Below are 17,335 nucleotides of genomic sequence, written 5' to 3' on the forward strand. Positions count from 1 at the left end.
GCACAGTTTAGGATTTATCGCAGATTAGCAAAGACATGAGGAGTGAATGCGATGCATATGATGGTGTTACATGGAAATGTCTCAAAGTGATTGTTGATGATTTAGCGTTATTTTTTAATATTTATTTTCCACAGTCTTTAAATATTCAACACCGAATCAGGATGAGTGTACACTGAAAACACAATCATGGAAAATTCCAGAAATACTGAACAAAAAAAACATTTTTCCATTTCCTCACTGAGATGTGTGTGTTTGCTGCATGTCAGGGCGTGGCCATGGAGTCGGCGCCATTCAGTCGGAAGCAGTGGTCGTCTCAGTCGTTACGCATTACGGCCAAGGAGCTGTCGCTGGTCAGCGCTCGAGGGAAACACAACGCCATCGCAGAACGCTTCTCCAAGTGAGTAACAAAGGGTCACTGAGGGCCGCTTTAATTTCACCGTTGAGCAATAACTAACTCACTTTTTAAACATTTCAACAGTTTATCAGAAGATTTACTGACATCAGCTTTCATGTGTCCAGGATAATTCGATTCTGTCCGAAAAATATCATGACAAACTTAAATTCATTCTGAAAACTCACCATTTTTTTCTTTGCGCCGTTGTGTAGACTGCCGCCCCCTGGTGGACAATCAGTGGAAGTGTCACGTTTCTTTAGTTTCAATTTTATATAATTTTGTCAATAATTACATCTTAATTAATTAATTACTGCAAAGTGAAGTTTATTCCATCTCTAATTGAAAAAACTCAATTTTAATTACAATTAATTACATTACAAACTTAATTACTGACCTGAAGTCTCATCTCATCTCATTATCTGTAGACGCTTTATCCTTCTACAGGGTCGCAGGCAAGCTGGAGCCTATCCCAGCTGACTATGGGCGAAATGACCTGAAGTCTCTTTTTCTATTTATTATTTATGTTTATTAACCTTTCACATAAAACCATCAAGTAATTCTGGACTGTTAAAATAATTATTTATTTAATCCTCGATCATTCATTCATTCATTTCAATAGTTAATTAATTTAGAACTTCATAATTCATGTCACTTTTTATCAGAATAAAACTCAATTAAGTGCTGGGCTGAAAGTTCATCAGTAACCAAACTTCCTTTCTCCACTTCAGTATAATTTTAATGATTTTTATTCTACTTGCATATAATTAATATCTTTTCACCTTCTGTGTGGAAATGATAAACCGCTCGATTGTAAATGAGTTCTTTATTCAATAAAATCATCTCGAACATTTCACACTTCATTAAATGTTTCACCTCCAGCCACGTTTACGTATGTGTGGGTGGACGGACTGGGTGGACTGGGTTCTCAGGTGTGTTACATGTTCTGAGGATGTTCAAAACAACCAGTTGATCCTGTTATGGATTGGTTTTAGAAATAATTTGACTGTCAATTAAAATGTTTTCATCTGAAATATTCCACTCTTTATGTTCAGAGAAAAATTTCACACCACACTGATGCTCCACTTCCTGTCCTTGATGATCTGGATGGAAAAAGTTCAGTCAGTTTCAGTCACTGTCAAAACAAACAAGCAATTTTTTTAAAGCAACTATTTGTTGTTTATTTTCAAAAATGAATAAGAAGTCCAAATAAATGAGCAAAAATTGCATTGAAGCAATAATTATAATACTAATTCTCACAGGGTGTCTAAATATATTTTTAAATCTTGGATAGAATAACTACTGTGATAAAAATATAGAGGTTCATTATTGAGTTAAAATAAAAAAAAAAGTAATCCAAGTGTGAATGGATTTTAAAAATCTGTATTTATCAAATGAAACTTTAAACAATTCATCATTTATTTAATTATCAGCCAATCATTTTGTCAAAGTAATGTACAGTGGTGCTTGAAAGTTTGTGAACCCTTTAGAATTTTCTATATTTCTGCATAAATATGACCTAAAACATCATCAGATTTTTACACAAGTCCTAAAAGTAGATAAAGAGAACCCAGTTAAACAAATGAGACAAAAATATTATACTTGGTCATTTATTTATTGAGGGAAATGATCCAATATTACATATGAGTGGCAAAAGTATGTGAACCTTTGCTTTCAGTATCTGGTGTGACCCCCTTGTGCAGCAATAACTGCAACTAAACGTTTGCGGTAACTGTTGATCAGTCCTGCACACTGGCTTGGAGGAATTTTAGCCCGTTCCTCCGTACAGAACAGCTTCAACTCTGGGATGTTGGTGGGTTTCCTCACATGAACTGCTCACTTCAGGTCCTTCCACAACATTTCCAATGGATTAAGGTCAGGACTTTGACTTGGCCATTCCAAAACATTCACTTTATTCTTCTTTAACCATTCTTTGGTAGAACGACTTGTGTGCTTAGGGTCATTGTCTTGCTGCATGACCCACCTTCTCTTGAGATTCAGTTCATGGGCAGATGTCCTGACATTTTCCTTTAGAATTCACTGGTATAATTCAGAATTCATTGTTTCATCAATGATGGCAATCCGTCCTGGCCCAGATGCAGCAAAACAGGTCCAAACCACGATACTACCACCACCATGTTTCACAGATGGGATAAGATTCTTATGCTGGAATGCAGTGTTTTTCTTTCTCCAAACATAACACTTCTCATTTAAACCAAAAAGTTCTATTTTGGTGTCATCCGTCCAGAAAACATTTTTCCAATAGCCTTCTGGCTCATCCACGTGATCTTTAGCAAACTGCAGACGAGCAGCAATGTTCTTTTTGGAAAGCAGTGGCTTTCTCCTTGCAACTCTGCCATGCACACCATTGTTGTTCAGTGTTCTCCTGATGGTGGACTCATGAACATTAACATTAGCCAATGTGAGAGAGGCCTTCAGTTGCTTAGAAGTTACCCTGGGGTCCTTTGTGACCTTGCCGACTATTACACGCCTTGCTCTTGGAGTGATCTTTGTTGGTCGACCACTCCTGGGGAGGGTAACAATGGTCTTGAATTTCCTCCATTTGTACACAATCTGTCTGACTGTGGATTGGTGGAGTCCAAACTCTTTAGAGATGGTTTTGTAACCTTTTCCAGCCTGATGAGCATCAACAACGCTTTTTTTTGAGATCCTCAGAAATCTCCTTTGTTCGTGCCATGATACACTTCCACAAACATGTGTTGTGAAGATCAGACTTTGATAGATCCCTGTTCTTTAAATAAAACAGGGTGCCCACTCACACCTGATTGTCATCCCATTGATTGAAAACACCTGACTCTAATTTCACCTTCAAATTAACTGCTAATCCTAGAGGTTCACATACTTTTGCCACTCACAGATATGTAATATTGGATCATTTTCCTCAATAAATAAATTACCAGGTATAATATTTTTGTCTCATTTGTTTAACTGGGTTCTCTTTATCTACTTTTAGGACTTGTGTGAAAATCTGATGATGTTTTAGGTCATATTTATGCAGAAACATAGAAAATTCTAAAGGGTTCACAAACTTTCAAGCACCACTGTATGTTTGAATATTTTTGTTTGACATGTTTTTCTTTTCCTGGTGACTTGTCCAGGGTGAACCCCGCCTTTCGCCCGTAGTCAGCTGGGATAGGCTCCAGATTGCCTGCGACCCTGTAGAACAGGATAAAGCGGCTACAGATAATGAGATGAGATGAGATGAAATGTTTTTCTTTTGTTTTTCTTTTATTTATTTTTTTAATTATTTATTATTATTCTTGGGGGGAAGAGTTCCTGCTGATCGAGGGGAATCATTTTTATTCATCATTACTGAGATGAACTGTGGAATTCAAACCACATTTTACAGTATATATTTTAATCATCTAAAGACAGCTTTGAGACAAGTTAAAGAAAATTCTTCCAGTTTGTGAGTGTTTTAATCGATCTGGGGATTTAGCCGTGTTCTGCTGCCTCCTGATGGACAGAATGTGGAACTACAGCATTTTCATAAACTGCATTACTGTAAATGTCCACCAGAGGGCGGTGAGATTTCACACAGAAGATTCACTGCTGCAGCTTTTTCTCCTGTTTTATAGAAATCCTCCTTTTCACATTTCATCAAACACACAGAATAAACTCATACAGGCGACACGTGTGTGTGAAACCTAAACATTCATTTAACAGAATGCTGGTGTAAACCCGATATAACACATCTTTATTTTTTTAATTGTAAAATGATATAATTATGTGTATACTGTATCTACAGTATTTATATATATTTAAACAATTTCATAAAAATTGCTAATCAAAAATTTATTTTTCATTTTTCTTTTAAATAAAAATTTTATTTGATAGAAATGTCTGACTGACTTTGAAATATTTATTTGTTTGTTTATTCTTTCAGGTATCAGAAGGCTGCAGAGGAAACAAATGCCGACAAGAAAAAAGTGGTGAGCTCCTGATAACACTGTACAACAACAACAACAACAACAATAATAATAATAATAATAATAATAATAATAATAATAATAAAGTGTACACACATACAAACACTTGCACTTGTGAGGAAATCACATCTAAAAATAATATACATGTAAAAAAACCCCACAATTTATTTGGAAAGCAGGATTCTGTAAGAGGCCTGTGACCCTGTAGAACAGGATAAAGCGGCTAGAGATAATGAGATGAGATGAGATGAGATGAGATGAGATGAGATTCTGTAAGAGTGACGCCTGCAGATTTTCAGTAAAATAAGGAAAAGTATCCTGTGTGAGTCTCTGTGAGGTTTAAACTGAGGTGCTCTTCAGCTCCCTGTTTAAAAACGTTAATTTGCATGTGAGCAGACTGTACTTCATTTTTCTACAACTCACTTCTCTTCTTCACTGGTGCTTCTCTGCACTTCCTCTTTCGCAGCTCCACGCCTCGTTCCCTCGCTCCACTATCAGATGAACTTTCTGTGTTTCAGGGCAGATCTTCCACTTCCTGTTGAGTGACTACTGGTTTTAGGTTTCAGAGAAAACGGCTTGTGTTCTCTGTCGAAAGAGTGTGTGATGGAGTTCATGGTGGAGTGGTTTTGCTGAAATAAAGTTACTGATTTTACACATTACTCTGAAATTCTAGTGTAATTTTACACAATACTTCGAGATTCTAACATAATTTTACACAATACTCTGAGATTCTAATGTAATTTTACACAAAATACTGAGATTCTAACATAATTTTACACAATACTCCCAGATTCTAGTGTAATTTTACACAAAACTCTGATATTCTAATGTAATTTTACATAAAATTCCGATATTCTTATTTAATTTTACACAAAACTCTGAGATTCTAACATAATTTTACACAATGCTCCCAGATTCTAGTGTAATTTTACACAATACTCCCAGATTACAATGTAATTTTATACAAAATTCTGAGATTCTAGTGTAATTTTACAGAATACTCTGAGATTCTTGTGTAATTTTACAGAATACTCTGAGATTCTAGTGTAATTTTACACAGTACTCATACACATATCCATAGTAATGTGATAGTGTATTTATTTACATATTCTTTATTATTTATGTGTTTAATGGAGATCATGTTGAGAGTCGGGACTGAGCTGTACAGAGAGGAAAGGGTTAATTTACTCCACAAACATCTCATTTCCTGCTTTTTAGCTCCCACTGAACTTCCCTCACGAGTTCCCTTCCTCTCTCTCTCTCTCTCTCTCTCTCTCTCTCTCTCCCTTAGTTATTGTCTCTGTTTCCCCTCCACTCTCTCTCTCTCTCTCTCAGCCTCTTCTTTCAGTTCTTTCTCCCTCCTGCTCCCTTGTCCACTCTTTCCCTCTCTCCTTTCTGTCTGAGTGCTTCAGTGGGGGGTTTCTTCTTCTCCTTCTTCCACGTCGAGTTTTTCCTGCCCACTCAACATCTGGCTGAACTTTTCATCACCACAGAGAGCGAGGGATAAAGTGGAAATAAAGAGAGGAAGCACTTCATCTCTCCAGGTCTTTACTGTCATTCCCTACAGATTTGTTTTACTGGGATTTTTGTATTTGATGTGAGAAGATGACAGAGTTGTGGCTCAGGAGATCATTTTCACTGCAGTTCTGCTTCTTGTCATTTCCTGTTTCTGTGGGCAAAATGATTTTTGTGAGCTGTGTGTCGATGAAGAAACCTCACTGAGTGGATTACACTCCGACTCAGGAAGTTCTCGGGATGTCAGTGAGCTGTGTGTGTGAAAGAACTCCTCCACTCTGAGACAGTCTGCGGTCAGTTGTATTATTGATGATGTTTATTTACTGACAGCTTCATGTGGAGGGACTGAAACTCATTCAGCCCTGTGATGGATCAGAACCATGCGCTAAACAACCTGAATTCAAACAAACTCCTTTACATCAAACTCGTGCTTTTCTTTAGTTTGTATTATTATTATTATTATTATTATTATTATTAATTTTTTACTTTACAATTTCTAGCCCATGTTTTGCATCTTTATCGTCATTTTTCTTTGCCTCACTCTATTTTATTTACATGTAATTTTCTCCATTTTTCTCTTTTGTCTTTAATATTCAAAATTTCCACTGAATTTTTTTCCATCTTCTTTATTTGTTATTTTCCAATTTCATATCCTTTCTTTCCATTTTTTTGGCTTCTTTAGTTTGAATAACGTTGTGACATCACAGATTACTGTTGATCTTTGCTTTTGCTTTATGTTCTTTTGGATGATGATTCGGATAATATTTGCTGAATTTGTTTTCTTGTCGGAACAGTAGAATCGAACTTTTGTGCTACTTTTATATAGACTCATTTGGGGGGCGTGGCTATGTCCAGTAGGAGCTTGGTTAATGATGTCACACACCACTCAGCAGCGTGAACCAATCACATGCTCTCTGCAGGTTATTACAGGATGGCAGCAGAGCAGCTGGAAACCTTGAACTGCACATGTTGCATGCTACAGTAGCCAGCGAGCTCTTGTGGTTGTCATGGTAACAAATACTGTATATTCGAACATATTTGAGGAAATGAGGCTGTAACTCCGACCCTGAAATCACACTGCTGTCAGTAATGTGGGCCAGTTTACTCTGAGTTAATTAATCAGCTGACTAATTTAGCTAAAGTTAGCAGTATGAGGCTGATGGGGGGGGGGGGGGGCAGGAGGACATGGGGGATGTTTCTAATTTGCATATTCATCCATATTCATGATTCCTGTTGAAGGCGTCGAGATGTTCCTCGGCTTTTTTAAAAATTAACTTCTCAAACATGAAATAATTTATAGTTCAACATAAATGACTTTTCATGGCAAAGTGAGAGACAAACAGGAAGCGTAATAAAAATATGAAGAAGTTAATTCATAGTCAAAAGCAAAAAGAAAAGCAAATCCATTAAACAAGAATATAACAAATAATATAATTAAATATAGCTGAAAACAAATTGTGCTTTAAAATATTTTCTCCTTTTTTAAATTTATTTTTTAAAAGTATTTTTCAGCTCATATTTTTGCCTTCAATACCTTCATCTTTCTTCACCTCGCATTGTTTATATACAGCATGGACGAGTTCCAATTTTTTAACTTTAATATCTAATGTTTTATTGTTTTCCCACAATTTTACAGTTTTTTAACCATTTCATATGTTTTCTTTCTATTTTTTGGCCTCTTGATATATATTTAAATTATTTTCAGGTTTTAAGGGTTTTTTCATCCTTTATTCCACTTCCCGTCTTCCTTGATGCCACATTTGTTGACTTTGATTTTATTTTCTGGTTGTTTTTCAGCCGGGGGAGAGCCGGCCATCTGCAGTCCGCTCAGGGAACCTGAGCGTGTTGAAGAAACGCTGGGAGGAGAAGCAGAAAAACGCACCGGCCGTGATCACACCAGTCCTTCCAGCAGAACCCCGACCTCCAACTCGCTCCCACAGCTTCAGACCTGTGAAGGTTCAGAAAGAGAAGAAAGGTGAGGTGGAGGACGTGATGGAGACAAAGCAGGAGGTGAAGCTGGAGGTGAAGCAGGAGGTGAAGCAGGAGGTGAAGCAGGAGATGAAGCAGGAGGTGAAGCCGGAGAAGGTGATGGAGGTGCAGAAGAAGGTGGAGGAAGAACAGAAGAAGGAGGTGGAGGTGATCTCACTGTCCAGCTTGGAGAAACCGAGTGTCGCTCTCAACAACCTCAAGCTGATGTTTGAGAAAGGAGAAACCAAGGTAATGAAAATATTGTTAATTTCTTTCTCTCACTTACTTCTCTGACATGAGATATGGTTTGAGCGGTCAGTGGTTCAAAGATCTTCAATATTTTTCAAAAAATTTAATTTGCTGAGACGTGTTTAGTGTCTGAAGTTTGCACTGGAGCTACGATGCTAATGATATCAAGTTTATGTATTCTCACCGACACCGTTTAGAACATTTATACCTTTATGATGAAAACTGAACTTTATTGTCATCATCATCACTTCCTGCTTTACACGACAATTCAAATCCCGGGAAGGTGCGGAGACTATGAGGTGGAGTAATGCCAAGCCAAATCAGCAGCTTTATTTTTAAAAATAAATATCAAGCAATGTTTTGATCAGACTTTAGCTAAATAAATGTAATTTCTTTCCACCTGTCAGAGTTTTCTCGTGTTTATTTATAGACTCATCGCTACAGCTGCTGCGTTCTGTCTGTGTTCTTCAAAGAAATTTTGAAAATACATTTTTGTAAATAGTTTGTTTGTGGAGCCATGACCAACAATTTTCCCCCTAAAATGTATTATTATTATTATTATTATTATTATTATTATTATGGGCGGCGCGGTGGTGTAGTGGTTAGCGCTGTCGCCTCACAGCAAGAAGGTCCTGGGTTCGAGCCCCGTGGCCGGCGAGGGCCTTTCTGTGTGGAGTTTGCATGTTCTCCCCGTGTCCGCGTGGGTTTCCTCCGGGTGCTCCGGTTTCCCCCACAGTCCAAAGACATGCAGGTTAGGTTAACTGGTGACTCTAAATTGAGTGTAGGTGTGAATGTGAGTGTGAATGGTTGTCTGTGTCTATGTGTCAGCCCTGTGATGACCTGGCGACTTGTCCAGGGTGAACCCCGCCTTTCGCCCGTAGTCAGCTGGGATAGGATCCAGCTCGCCTGCGACCCTGTAGAACAGGATAAAGCGGCTAGAGATAATCTCATCTCATCTCATTATCTCTAGCCGCTTTATCCTGTTCTACAGGGTCGCAGGCGAGCTGGATCCTATCCCAGCTGACTACGGGCGAAAGGCGGGGTTCACCCTGGACAAGTCGCCAGGTCATCACAGGGCGAGATTATTATTATTATTATTATTATTATTATCTATTCTGATAAAGTGTCACTCTTCTTCCTGAACAGGTTAACTGAACAGGTTGTGTAAAACGCCTCGTCTGATGGATGATATTTGGGGATGAAGGTGAAACTGTACGTTTGTCTGAGGGTTTGTCTTTACATGTGAATTAGTTCACGTTTATCCTCTCCTGAAGTGAATTCAGGATCATTTCGGTTGCAGCTCAGCGATTTCCTGCCTTTCAGCTGGAGGTTCATTTGTTTAATTTGTTTATTTAGCTGAATGATGTCAGAGTTTTTTAAGCCACACAGATGAACTCCTGCACTTTTTATTTAAATATCAGCCAAAAACCTGTGGGAGTGAATACGGCTGCACTGAACACCGAGAGGTTCCTGTGGGATCACTGCAGGATCCTGTGGGATCTGATCATCAATTTGGAATTTAATTTACAGGAAAGTTTCAGGTTTTGAGTTTTGTTGATTGTTGAATTGATTTTTTTTCTGCAATGCAATGACAATCATCAGTCCTCCTGGACAAGGAGCAAATTCATTTGGACTGTGAATCATTACCTGCAGGTCCACACACACACACACACACACACACACACACACACACACACACACACACACACACACAGAGACAGACAGACAGACAGACAGATAGGCAGGCAGACAGAGGGAGAGAGAGACAGAGAGAGAGAGAGACAGAGGGAAAGAGAGACAGAGGGAGAGAGAGACAGAAAGAGAGAAACAGACAGACAGAGACACAGAGGGAGAGAGAGGGTGAGAGAGAGACAGACAGAGAGAGAGAGACAGAGAGTGCGAGATGGAGACAGAGAGAGACAGACACTGATGGAAATGATCAGAAAACACGTTGCATTCATTAACTAAAGCCCAGAGAAAAAGAGAAACAATGAAAAATGCTGAATAGATATTAAAATGGAATTCTCTCTCTCTTTCTCTCTCTCTCTTTCTCTCTCTCTCTGGTGTTATCCAGAGGTCAGGAATTCACTCACATTCCTCTCTCACACTCTGATCCAGTTTTCTGTCTTGCTGTCGCGTGGATTGAGATAAATAAAGATAAAGATGTCTTTAAGCGAGGGATTATCGCCACGTATACGGAGCGTTCCTGTTGCGTTCCTGTTTATTTCACAGCGTTTGATCAGAATGTGTTCGGTGTGTTTAAGCTGTCAGTCGCAGGTTTATGTTCATGCTCTCGTTCTGACTCATTATGGTTTCTATAGTAACAGCTCTTTCACAGGGACTCGTACAGCGATGTGTCTGCTGATGCTGTGACCTTTTTGTTTTCTGTTATTTTCTGTTTATTTAACATTTATGGAAGGAGTCTCCAGTTTTTATCGCAGTCCCACATAGCAGTGGATTTCTGATGGAAAACTCCATTTATTTAATTTATATATCAAGTTTCCCTGATTTGCAAATCACTGTATTCTGGTTTTATTTTTGTTTTGAACAGATTCCCAACTTTTATGGAATTGTGATTGTATAAAATTACAATAAGCCACACGTCAGGGTCGAAAGTGTTTTGTTTTACTGGCAGATTTGTTCTTTCTTGTTCTCCGTTTTTATTCCAGTGAATTACTGAGGTGTGGCTTGTTGTGTAGGAACCTTCATTGTTTAGAAGTTCCCCTAAAAGCACCATGTGTGACGGAGACAGTGTGTCTTTGTCCTCCGTCACACTCACACACTTGTGCTCGAGGCCTGAAAAAAAAAAAACACTGATTCAGCAAAGTGCTGACTGGACGACAGTGGAGGACGTTTTGGATTCTGGCTTTTGTAACATGAAAGATACTCATGATTAGAAGCTTTAGACACACACACACACACACACACACACACACACACACACACACACTTTACGCCCCTGAACACACTCAAGGCCTTGAGAAATTGAGTCTCCTGCTGATTGGCTAGACTTCATGTCTCCCTCTTTATCTTTTATTTCTCTTCGTCTCTCTCCACCGGATTAATGTCCCATTAACATGTTCGTGTTCAAAAATCTTGTAAAATAGAGCCGAAGAGATCAGGTGGTGCTCCTGCTGATTTACTGCTGCACTCAGCAACATCTTGTTAAAAACCCCAGCATGAGGAAGAGCAGAGAAAAGGAGTCAGTTAGCATGATTTAGCAAAAAATTAGCATGACCGCATTCCTCCTTAAACAACCAGGTAAACAAAAATGGATAAAAAAAAAAGCAAAATCAACAGTCAATCAATTCTGTGGGAATATTGTGGACCTGGCAACATGATAGACTGGGCGGGGCTAAGAGCATGGCTCACTGATCAAGGTCTCTCTCTCTCACACACACACACAACTAATTTAAATTATCATTTGAAATAATTACTGATGCACAAGTTCTGCCTACACACTTTAGACCACGCCCCAGACCTGTCACGGATGTGTCCAAGGATTTGGTCCATTTGTGCATCTCGTCAGTATGTCTACCACGTGACGATGGCTTCAACACTAATCAAATTTCGTGTGTTTAACATGTTTAATAATAAATCCAATCAATATAATAAAATAAATCAATCTAAACAAACAAACTAACAAACAAAACAGGTCGATGGAAATAACTGCTGACTGAACGTGACTAAAGGAGTTTATCATAATTTATAACAGATCAGGATTTCTGTGTGTGTGTGTGTGTGTGTGTGTGTGCTTAGCACTTTATGAGGACCAGAAGATATGAGGACCAGAAGTCCTCATAATCACTCAGTCCTCACTGGTTCCTGAAGTTATTAGAGTTTAGAAGTTAAGGTGTAGAAACCGTGTTAAACTAGAGTAACCATGTCAATAGAAAATCCTCACAAGGACAGGAGAGTATTTAATGTCCTCATAATCAGCCGGTCCTCACAAAAAAATCTTAAGTTTTTAGAAACGCTGCAGGTTTTCATTAAAAAACTAAAAGAAATAGAACATTTAATGCTTGTTAAGTTTAGGAATAGTGTGGAGTTGAAGTGATCATTGTGTAAATAGAAGGTTCCCACAAGGAGATTTTTCCGTCAAATGTCCTCATAATTACCCGGTCCTCACAACAACAACAACAACAACAGAATAATCACATTTCTACAAACACTGCAGCAAATTAAAAGAGACTCAATATTTTTGGCTCCTGAAGTAAAGGTTATGGAGTCAGGTTGAGGTCCTCATAATGAAATTCTACGTGAATGTGTGTATTTTTTATAAAGTGTCCATGTTCACCATTAGGTTCAGGTTCACATTACGTTAAAGTTGCATCAGGTATTCAGTGAAAATACAAAATCATTCTCTTCACAAGTTGCTTCATTTTGGCAACAGAAACTCAATCCATCTTTCATTTGTATTAAAATATCTGAAGAAATTTTCAAAACTTGAAACAAACTTCCACTTTTCTTAACACTTTTCTGAACAAGGGACACGTTGTGGTGCTTAATTATGGAGATTTATTTAAATCTGACTTGGGAAGTTTTCATTATGATGCTAATGTGAGTAAAGACAAAAGATGTTTACTGTAAAGACTCAGATTCTCCATCGGCTCTTTGTGATGTTAACAGTGTTGAGTAGATAAATCCCGTGTGTGTGTGTGTGTGTGTGTGTGTGTGCGCGTGTTTTCCTGGATAAGAAGGACACAGTAAGACCTGACCACTCCTACGTCTCTGGATTCTCTTTTCCTTTCCTTGTTTTCGAGAGATTGGAATCTGTTTCAGACATTTCTTGTGATTTTTGAGGCTATAAATTTTTATCCTGCTCCAATTTTTAACTTCTTTTCTTTTCTGATGGATTGAGGGGTTTTTTTTCTTCATTTTTCAGGTACAGCATCAGATTTCAGTTTGAGTTTCATTGTTTTGAATTTTAACTTTAAATCAGCCAAAACACTCATTCTTACAGTTTTTTTAAGCCAGTTTTTATCTTGAGTGTTTACTTCATAAAACATGACACAATTTATCAATAATACAACAACTTCTGCAAGATCTGAACTGTTTTTCAGGTTTAAAACTTTAACAATAATGCACTATTTTTACTTTGCTTCTGGTTTTATTGTCAATATTTTTAGCAATTTTGTTGTTGTTGTTGTTTTTCAGGTGTAGCATCAAATTATATTATATCTTAGCATCTGTGTTTCTGGGTTTAAGATGTAAATCTGTTAAAGATTTCTGGATTAAAATTGTAAATTCATCCGAAATTTAAAGAACTTTTAAAGCCTTTGGTGCTTTGTTGTTCAGGTATGGTGTTTAGGTTTTCACCTGTAAAGTTGTTGCACATTTCTGAATTTAAGCTCGAAATGTTATAGAATTTATCCTTCAGTGTGTTAACTTGAAAGTTTCAGGATTTGTTAAGCTACATAAAACTCCTTAAAAAACCTCCTATGTTGTTTCGTTGTTCGTCTGTATCCTGGTTCTTGGGAGTTGATTCCTGATATTTTTCAGAATTTAATTTTAACCTTCCACAGTGAACTTTCTGAGATTTAAAATGATTTTTTTCTTCATTGTTTAGTCACGGCGCGTGAACAGCACTTCAGAAGACTCGGATAATCGACCAGCAGACAGAGGTACTGAAACAAAGCTACTGATTTTATGAACACTAGTCATGAGTTTGTCTAATGCGCTGTGTTACGTTTAGATTACTGTGTAAATGTACGTATAACGTAGATCCACTGTACAGCCTGTTTGTTACGAAATCAGAGTTTTCAACAAGAATCATCTTTAAATCTGTCACAGATCCTGGATCAGTACACTGTAAATGACACGAACACACTGAATTGAAAACCAGAAAGCAGAACTGAGACTGAGATCGTAACAACCAAAACATTCTGGAAATGTTAAGTAAATGTCTTTTCGCAAAAAAAAAAAGTCATCACATCAACAATTATATATTTTACAGTGTATAATTAAACAACACCATGTTTGTTAGTCTGAGATTATTTGGAGCGTCTGTTGTACAAGTGCCTGTGTATGATCTGTTACTATAGCAACAATAACGTATGAGAGCGAGTGCATTAATCATATAAAGGTTCGTGTTACAGCCGGACCGACCTGCGCTGTTATACAGAAATAATGCACACCTTCTGACCAATCAGATTCGAGCATCCAACTGCACTGTGGTCTAAAGCTAAATATTCTATCCACATTCCCTGGATATGAGCAATTGCGCGCTCTGATTGGCTACTCTACTACCAGGATATCTGCTCATATACCGTGAGTAAAGAAAAACAAAATGGTGGAGTGTGTTGCTGAACCAACCGAGGACAAAATAAAAACTCAACTCAAAAACAAAGCAACAATATGGAATAAAAATATTTGATGGTAAGAACATATCTCTTTTTATTTTTCAAGAATGATTATTATCGCATTTTTCACAAATTGCTCCTGTCATTTCACCGGTTTGTTTACATTCTAAGCGGAAATGATTTTGTCGGATGTTTTGTGTAAAGTTTTTATTTATCGAATTTGCAAAAAATAAAAATGCAAATGCTCTGTTTCTCAAAATCCAGTGAATGTGGAGGGAATAAAACAGTTATTCCACTCAATCTCATCGTACATGGATTATAGAGAACTTGGTGCGATGCGCCTCGTCGGCCATCAGCTCATGCACGACTCGATTTCATGGAATAACTGTTCAGTGTATCACACTGATGAATGTGCACTAAATCAAGTGCTATTCTATTCTACTTCTACTCTTCCATAAACTGTCCTGAGTCCAGTGAGACTGTTTAATCAGTAAAATAGTTTATAAAAATAATAATGAGTGTTTGGGGGCGGTGTTGAAATGTGTGTGTAAAGTGTGAAGAGTGTGTTCATGTTTCTCGAACGTCCTCTAACAGGTTTGGTCTCACTGGAACGATCCAAGTCTCTGAGGGACAGAATGGCGAAGTATCAAGCCGCCGTGTCCAAACAGGACTCATGCAGTCCTCAGAACTCGGTAAGAGACAAATGAGCTCCGTCTTCACGGGGCAACAAACTTCTTCACGTCTGTGTCTCTGAGAAATTCTGTAATAACCAATTAAACAGGTCAAATTATTTAATACAGATAAGAATTTGTTGCGACAATTTTTTAGTCTACAACTGTTGCAGTGTTTCGCAAAATAGAAACAATAAAAAAAGACAACAAAAGACAGTTGTGAATGTTCTGTTTCCACTGAGTGATGTCATGAGATTAAAGCTGGGTTTCTTTTCTCACGACAGTCACCCTGACCTCACTCCGAGTCCTGATATTTGCGTCCACATTGCAGTAGCCGCAGTAGAGTTGAATAGAATGTGAAAATGTGTTTCTGTTTCAATTTTGTGAAACACTGCTTTGTTGAATCATCTGAAAAATCACATCAAGTGAGCGTGTGAACGTTTTACAATATTTGAGGGCTGTTTCAAAATTAATGTGTTTCCATTAGTCACTTTTTTAGTTCGTTAATTTGAAATCCCACATTAAGCAGGCTAATGGAAACCCGGATCTTGTTAATAATTAAGAAAATGCGATACGAGTGGAGGAGAAATCCCTAAAGGAGGTAAACCAGTATATCGCAGTATCAGCACTTGTTTTGGGTGATTATAGTGTATATATTTATAATAGCTAAATATATTTATTACAAATTCTCTTTTAGGAAGTAAATTCACACTGAAAGAAGCATCTGAAGCAGTTTAATAACGTGACTTTATGAGTACTGGATTAGATCAGACGAATGTTAAGGAGCTAATGCTAACTGGTTCCTGCTCGTTCGGAAATCACTGAGAAGCGTGAAACGAACCACAGATATTTATTCACCATGTGGTCTGGAATTTTTATGGTTTATGAGGCTGAAAGCTGAACGAAGCACTGAGTTACAGCTCTAATAACGCAGTGTGGATTCCGCGGCTGGTGTCGCCATGTGGAGTCGTTGTGTTGTGTCATAAATTTACATAAAACCTCACACCTGTGACGAGTTTAATGAGTCTTTTCGTGCTGATCAGAGGTACAGCATTTTGTCGTTCAGCTTTAGTGAGTTATTTTATTATTAAATATCGAGGTAATAAAAGGCTGATGTTGTGATATTTACAGTCGACTCCGGCGGAGACCGAGGTCAGGAGTTCAGCAGTGGATCTGAAGGAAAATGCGCCCCCTAGTCGTGGAGAGCAGCCTGAGAAAGAGGTACGACTGAACACAAATCACTGTTTAAAACTTTCGTTGTGATAAAAGCTTGCGTTTTTAGTTAATTATTAAATTTTATTCAGATTAAATACAACTAAGACTAATACTAACTGACCCTCAGTATCAAAATTCAACACCGTGTATTGTAATTCTTTATAGTAATACAGGATATGAAAATGTAGCATGAATAGAAATATAATTGAAAAAAGAAACAAAAATTGCCAAATATACATGAAACAAATCAAGTCAAGTTTATTTTATAGTACTTTTAACAACAGACATTGTCACAAAGCATCTTTACAGAAAATTAAACACTTTAAGCATATGAGCTAATTTTATGCTGAATAAATGTATTTATCCCTTATAAATACACAATTTTATTTATTTAAACAACACAACAGGTAACCTTTATCTCAGTGCTGTATTAAGCCAATGCGGTGCCCCTGGGCACTATACCTCAAGTGCCCCATCACCACCACCACCACCACCCTGCGTGCACGCGTTCAGTAACCTCCTGCACACACTCACAAACCTTGCCCTTTGCTGTCAAAAATAGTAGCGTATACATAAACAATAGTACACATAAACAAGGTCATTCTTCCTCATTGAAAATGTATTCAGTAGGCTACATCAGCCCATCAAATTCACTGAAAACAACCAACGATATGCATGTAGGCATATTGAAATGTCTTATTCAAAAACGAGCAGCATATATTTGTATGTCTCAAGGGGATCCTCGTCGTCGCCGACCCCTCGGCTAACACTGGCTGTGGTTGTAGCATCTCCCCGGCTAGTGCTAGCAGGGCCATCTCCCTCACTAGCATCGCTGATTTCACTAGCTTCGGCTTCAGCGCTGGTAGTGACAGCAGTTGTCGATGTTTTTATAAAAAAAACGATCTAACACTGGAACATTTTTAATTGCAGCTACACGCCTGGAGTCTCTCTTTTTTAATTTTCTCTTCGCACAACCACTCAATTGATGTCTGTCCATTTTTCATTTCTACCGCGGTTTTAAAAAAATTGATACATTTCACCGTAGGTGGACTGGCTCAACTGACAGGTTGAGGA

At 37.9% G+C, this 17,335-nt stretch overlaps 1 protein-coding gene across 1 annotated transcript in view; it reads left to right on the forward strand.

The window, feature by feature from the left end:
- lima1b (LIM domain and actin binding 1b) overlaps window positions 1–17,335 on the forward strand; it is a 51,150-nt gene that overhangs the window by 22,627 nt on the left and 11,188 nt on the right. Inside the window, exons 2-7 of the mRNA XM_060910404.1 lie at window positions 267–397; window positions 4,299–4,344; window positions 7,654–8,073; window positions 13,643–13,697; window positions 14,970–15,067; window positions 16,178–16,267. Coding sequence (XP_060766387.1) covers window positions 276–397; window positions 4,299–4,344; window positions 7,654–8,073; window positions 13,643–13,697; window positions 14,970–15,067; window positions 16,178–16,267 — 831 coding nt within the window. The 5' untranslated portion in view covers window positions 267–275. The remainder of the gene's footprint in view (window positions 1–266; window positions 398–4,298; window positions 4,345–7,653; window positions 8,074–13,642; window positions 13,698–14,969; window positions 15,068–16,177; window positions 16,268–17,335) is intronic.

The sequence above is a fragment of the Neoarius graeffei genome, chromosome 26, assembly GCF_027579695.1.
Source record: "Neoarius graeffei isolate fNeoGra1 chromosome 26, fNeoGra1.pri, whole genome shotgun sequence".
Taxonomy (NCBI): Eukaryota; Metazoa; Chordata; class Actinopteri; order Siluriformes; family Ariidae; genus Neoarius; species Neoarius graeffei.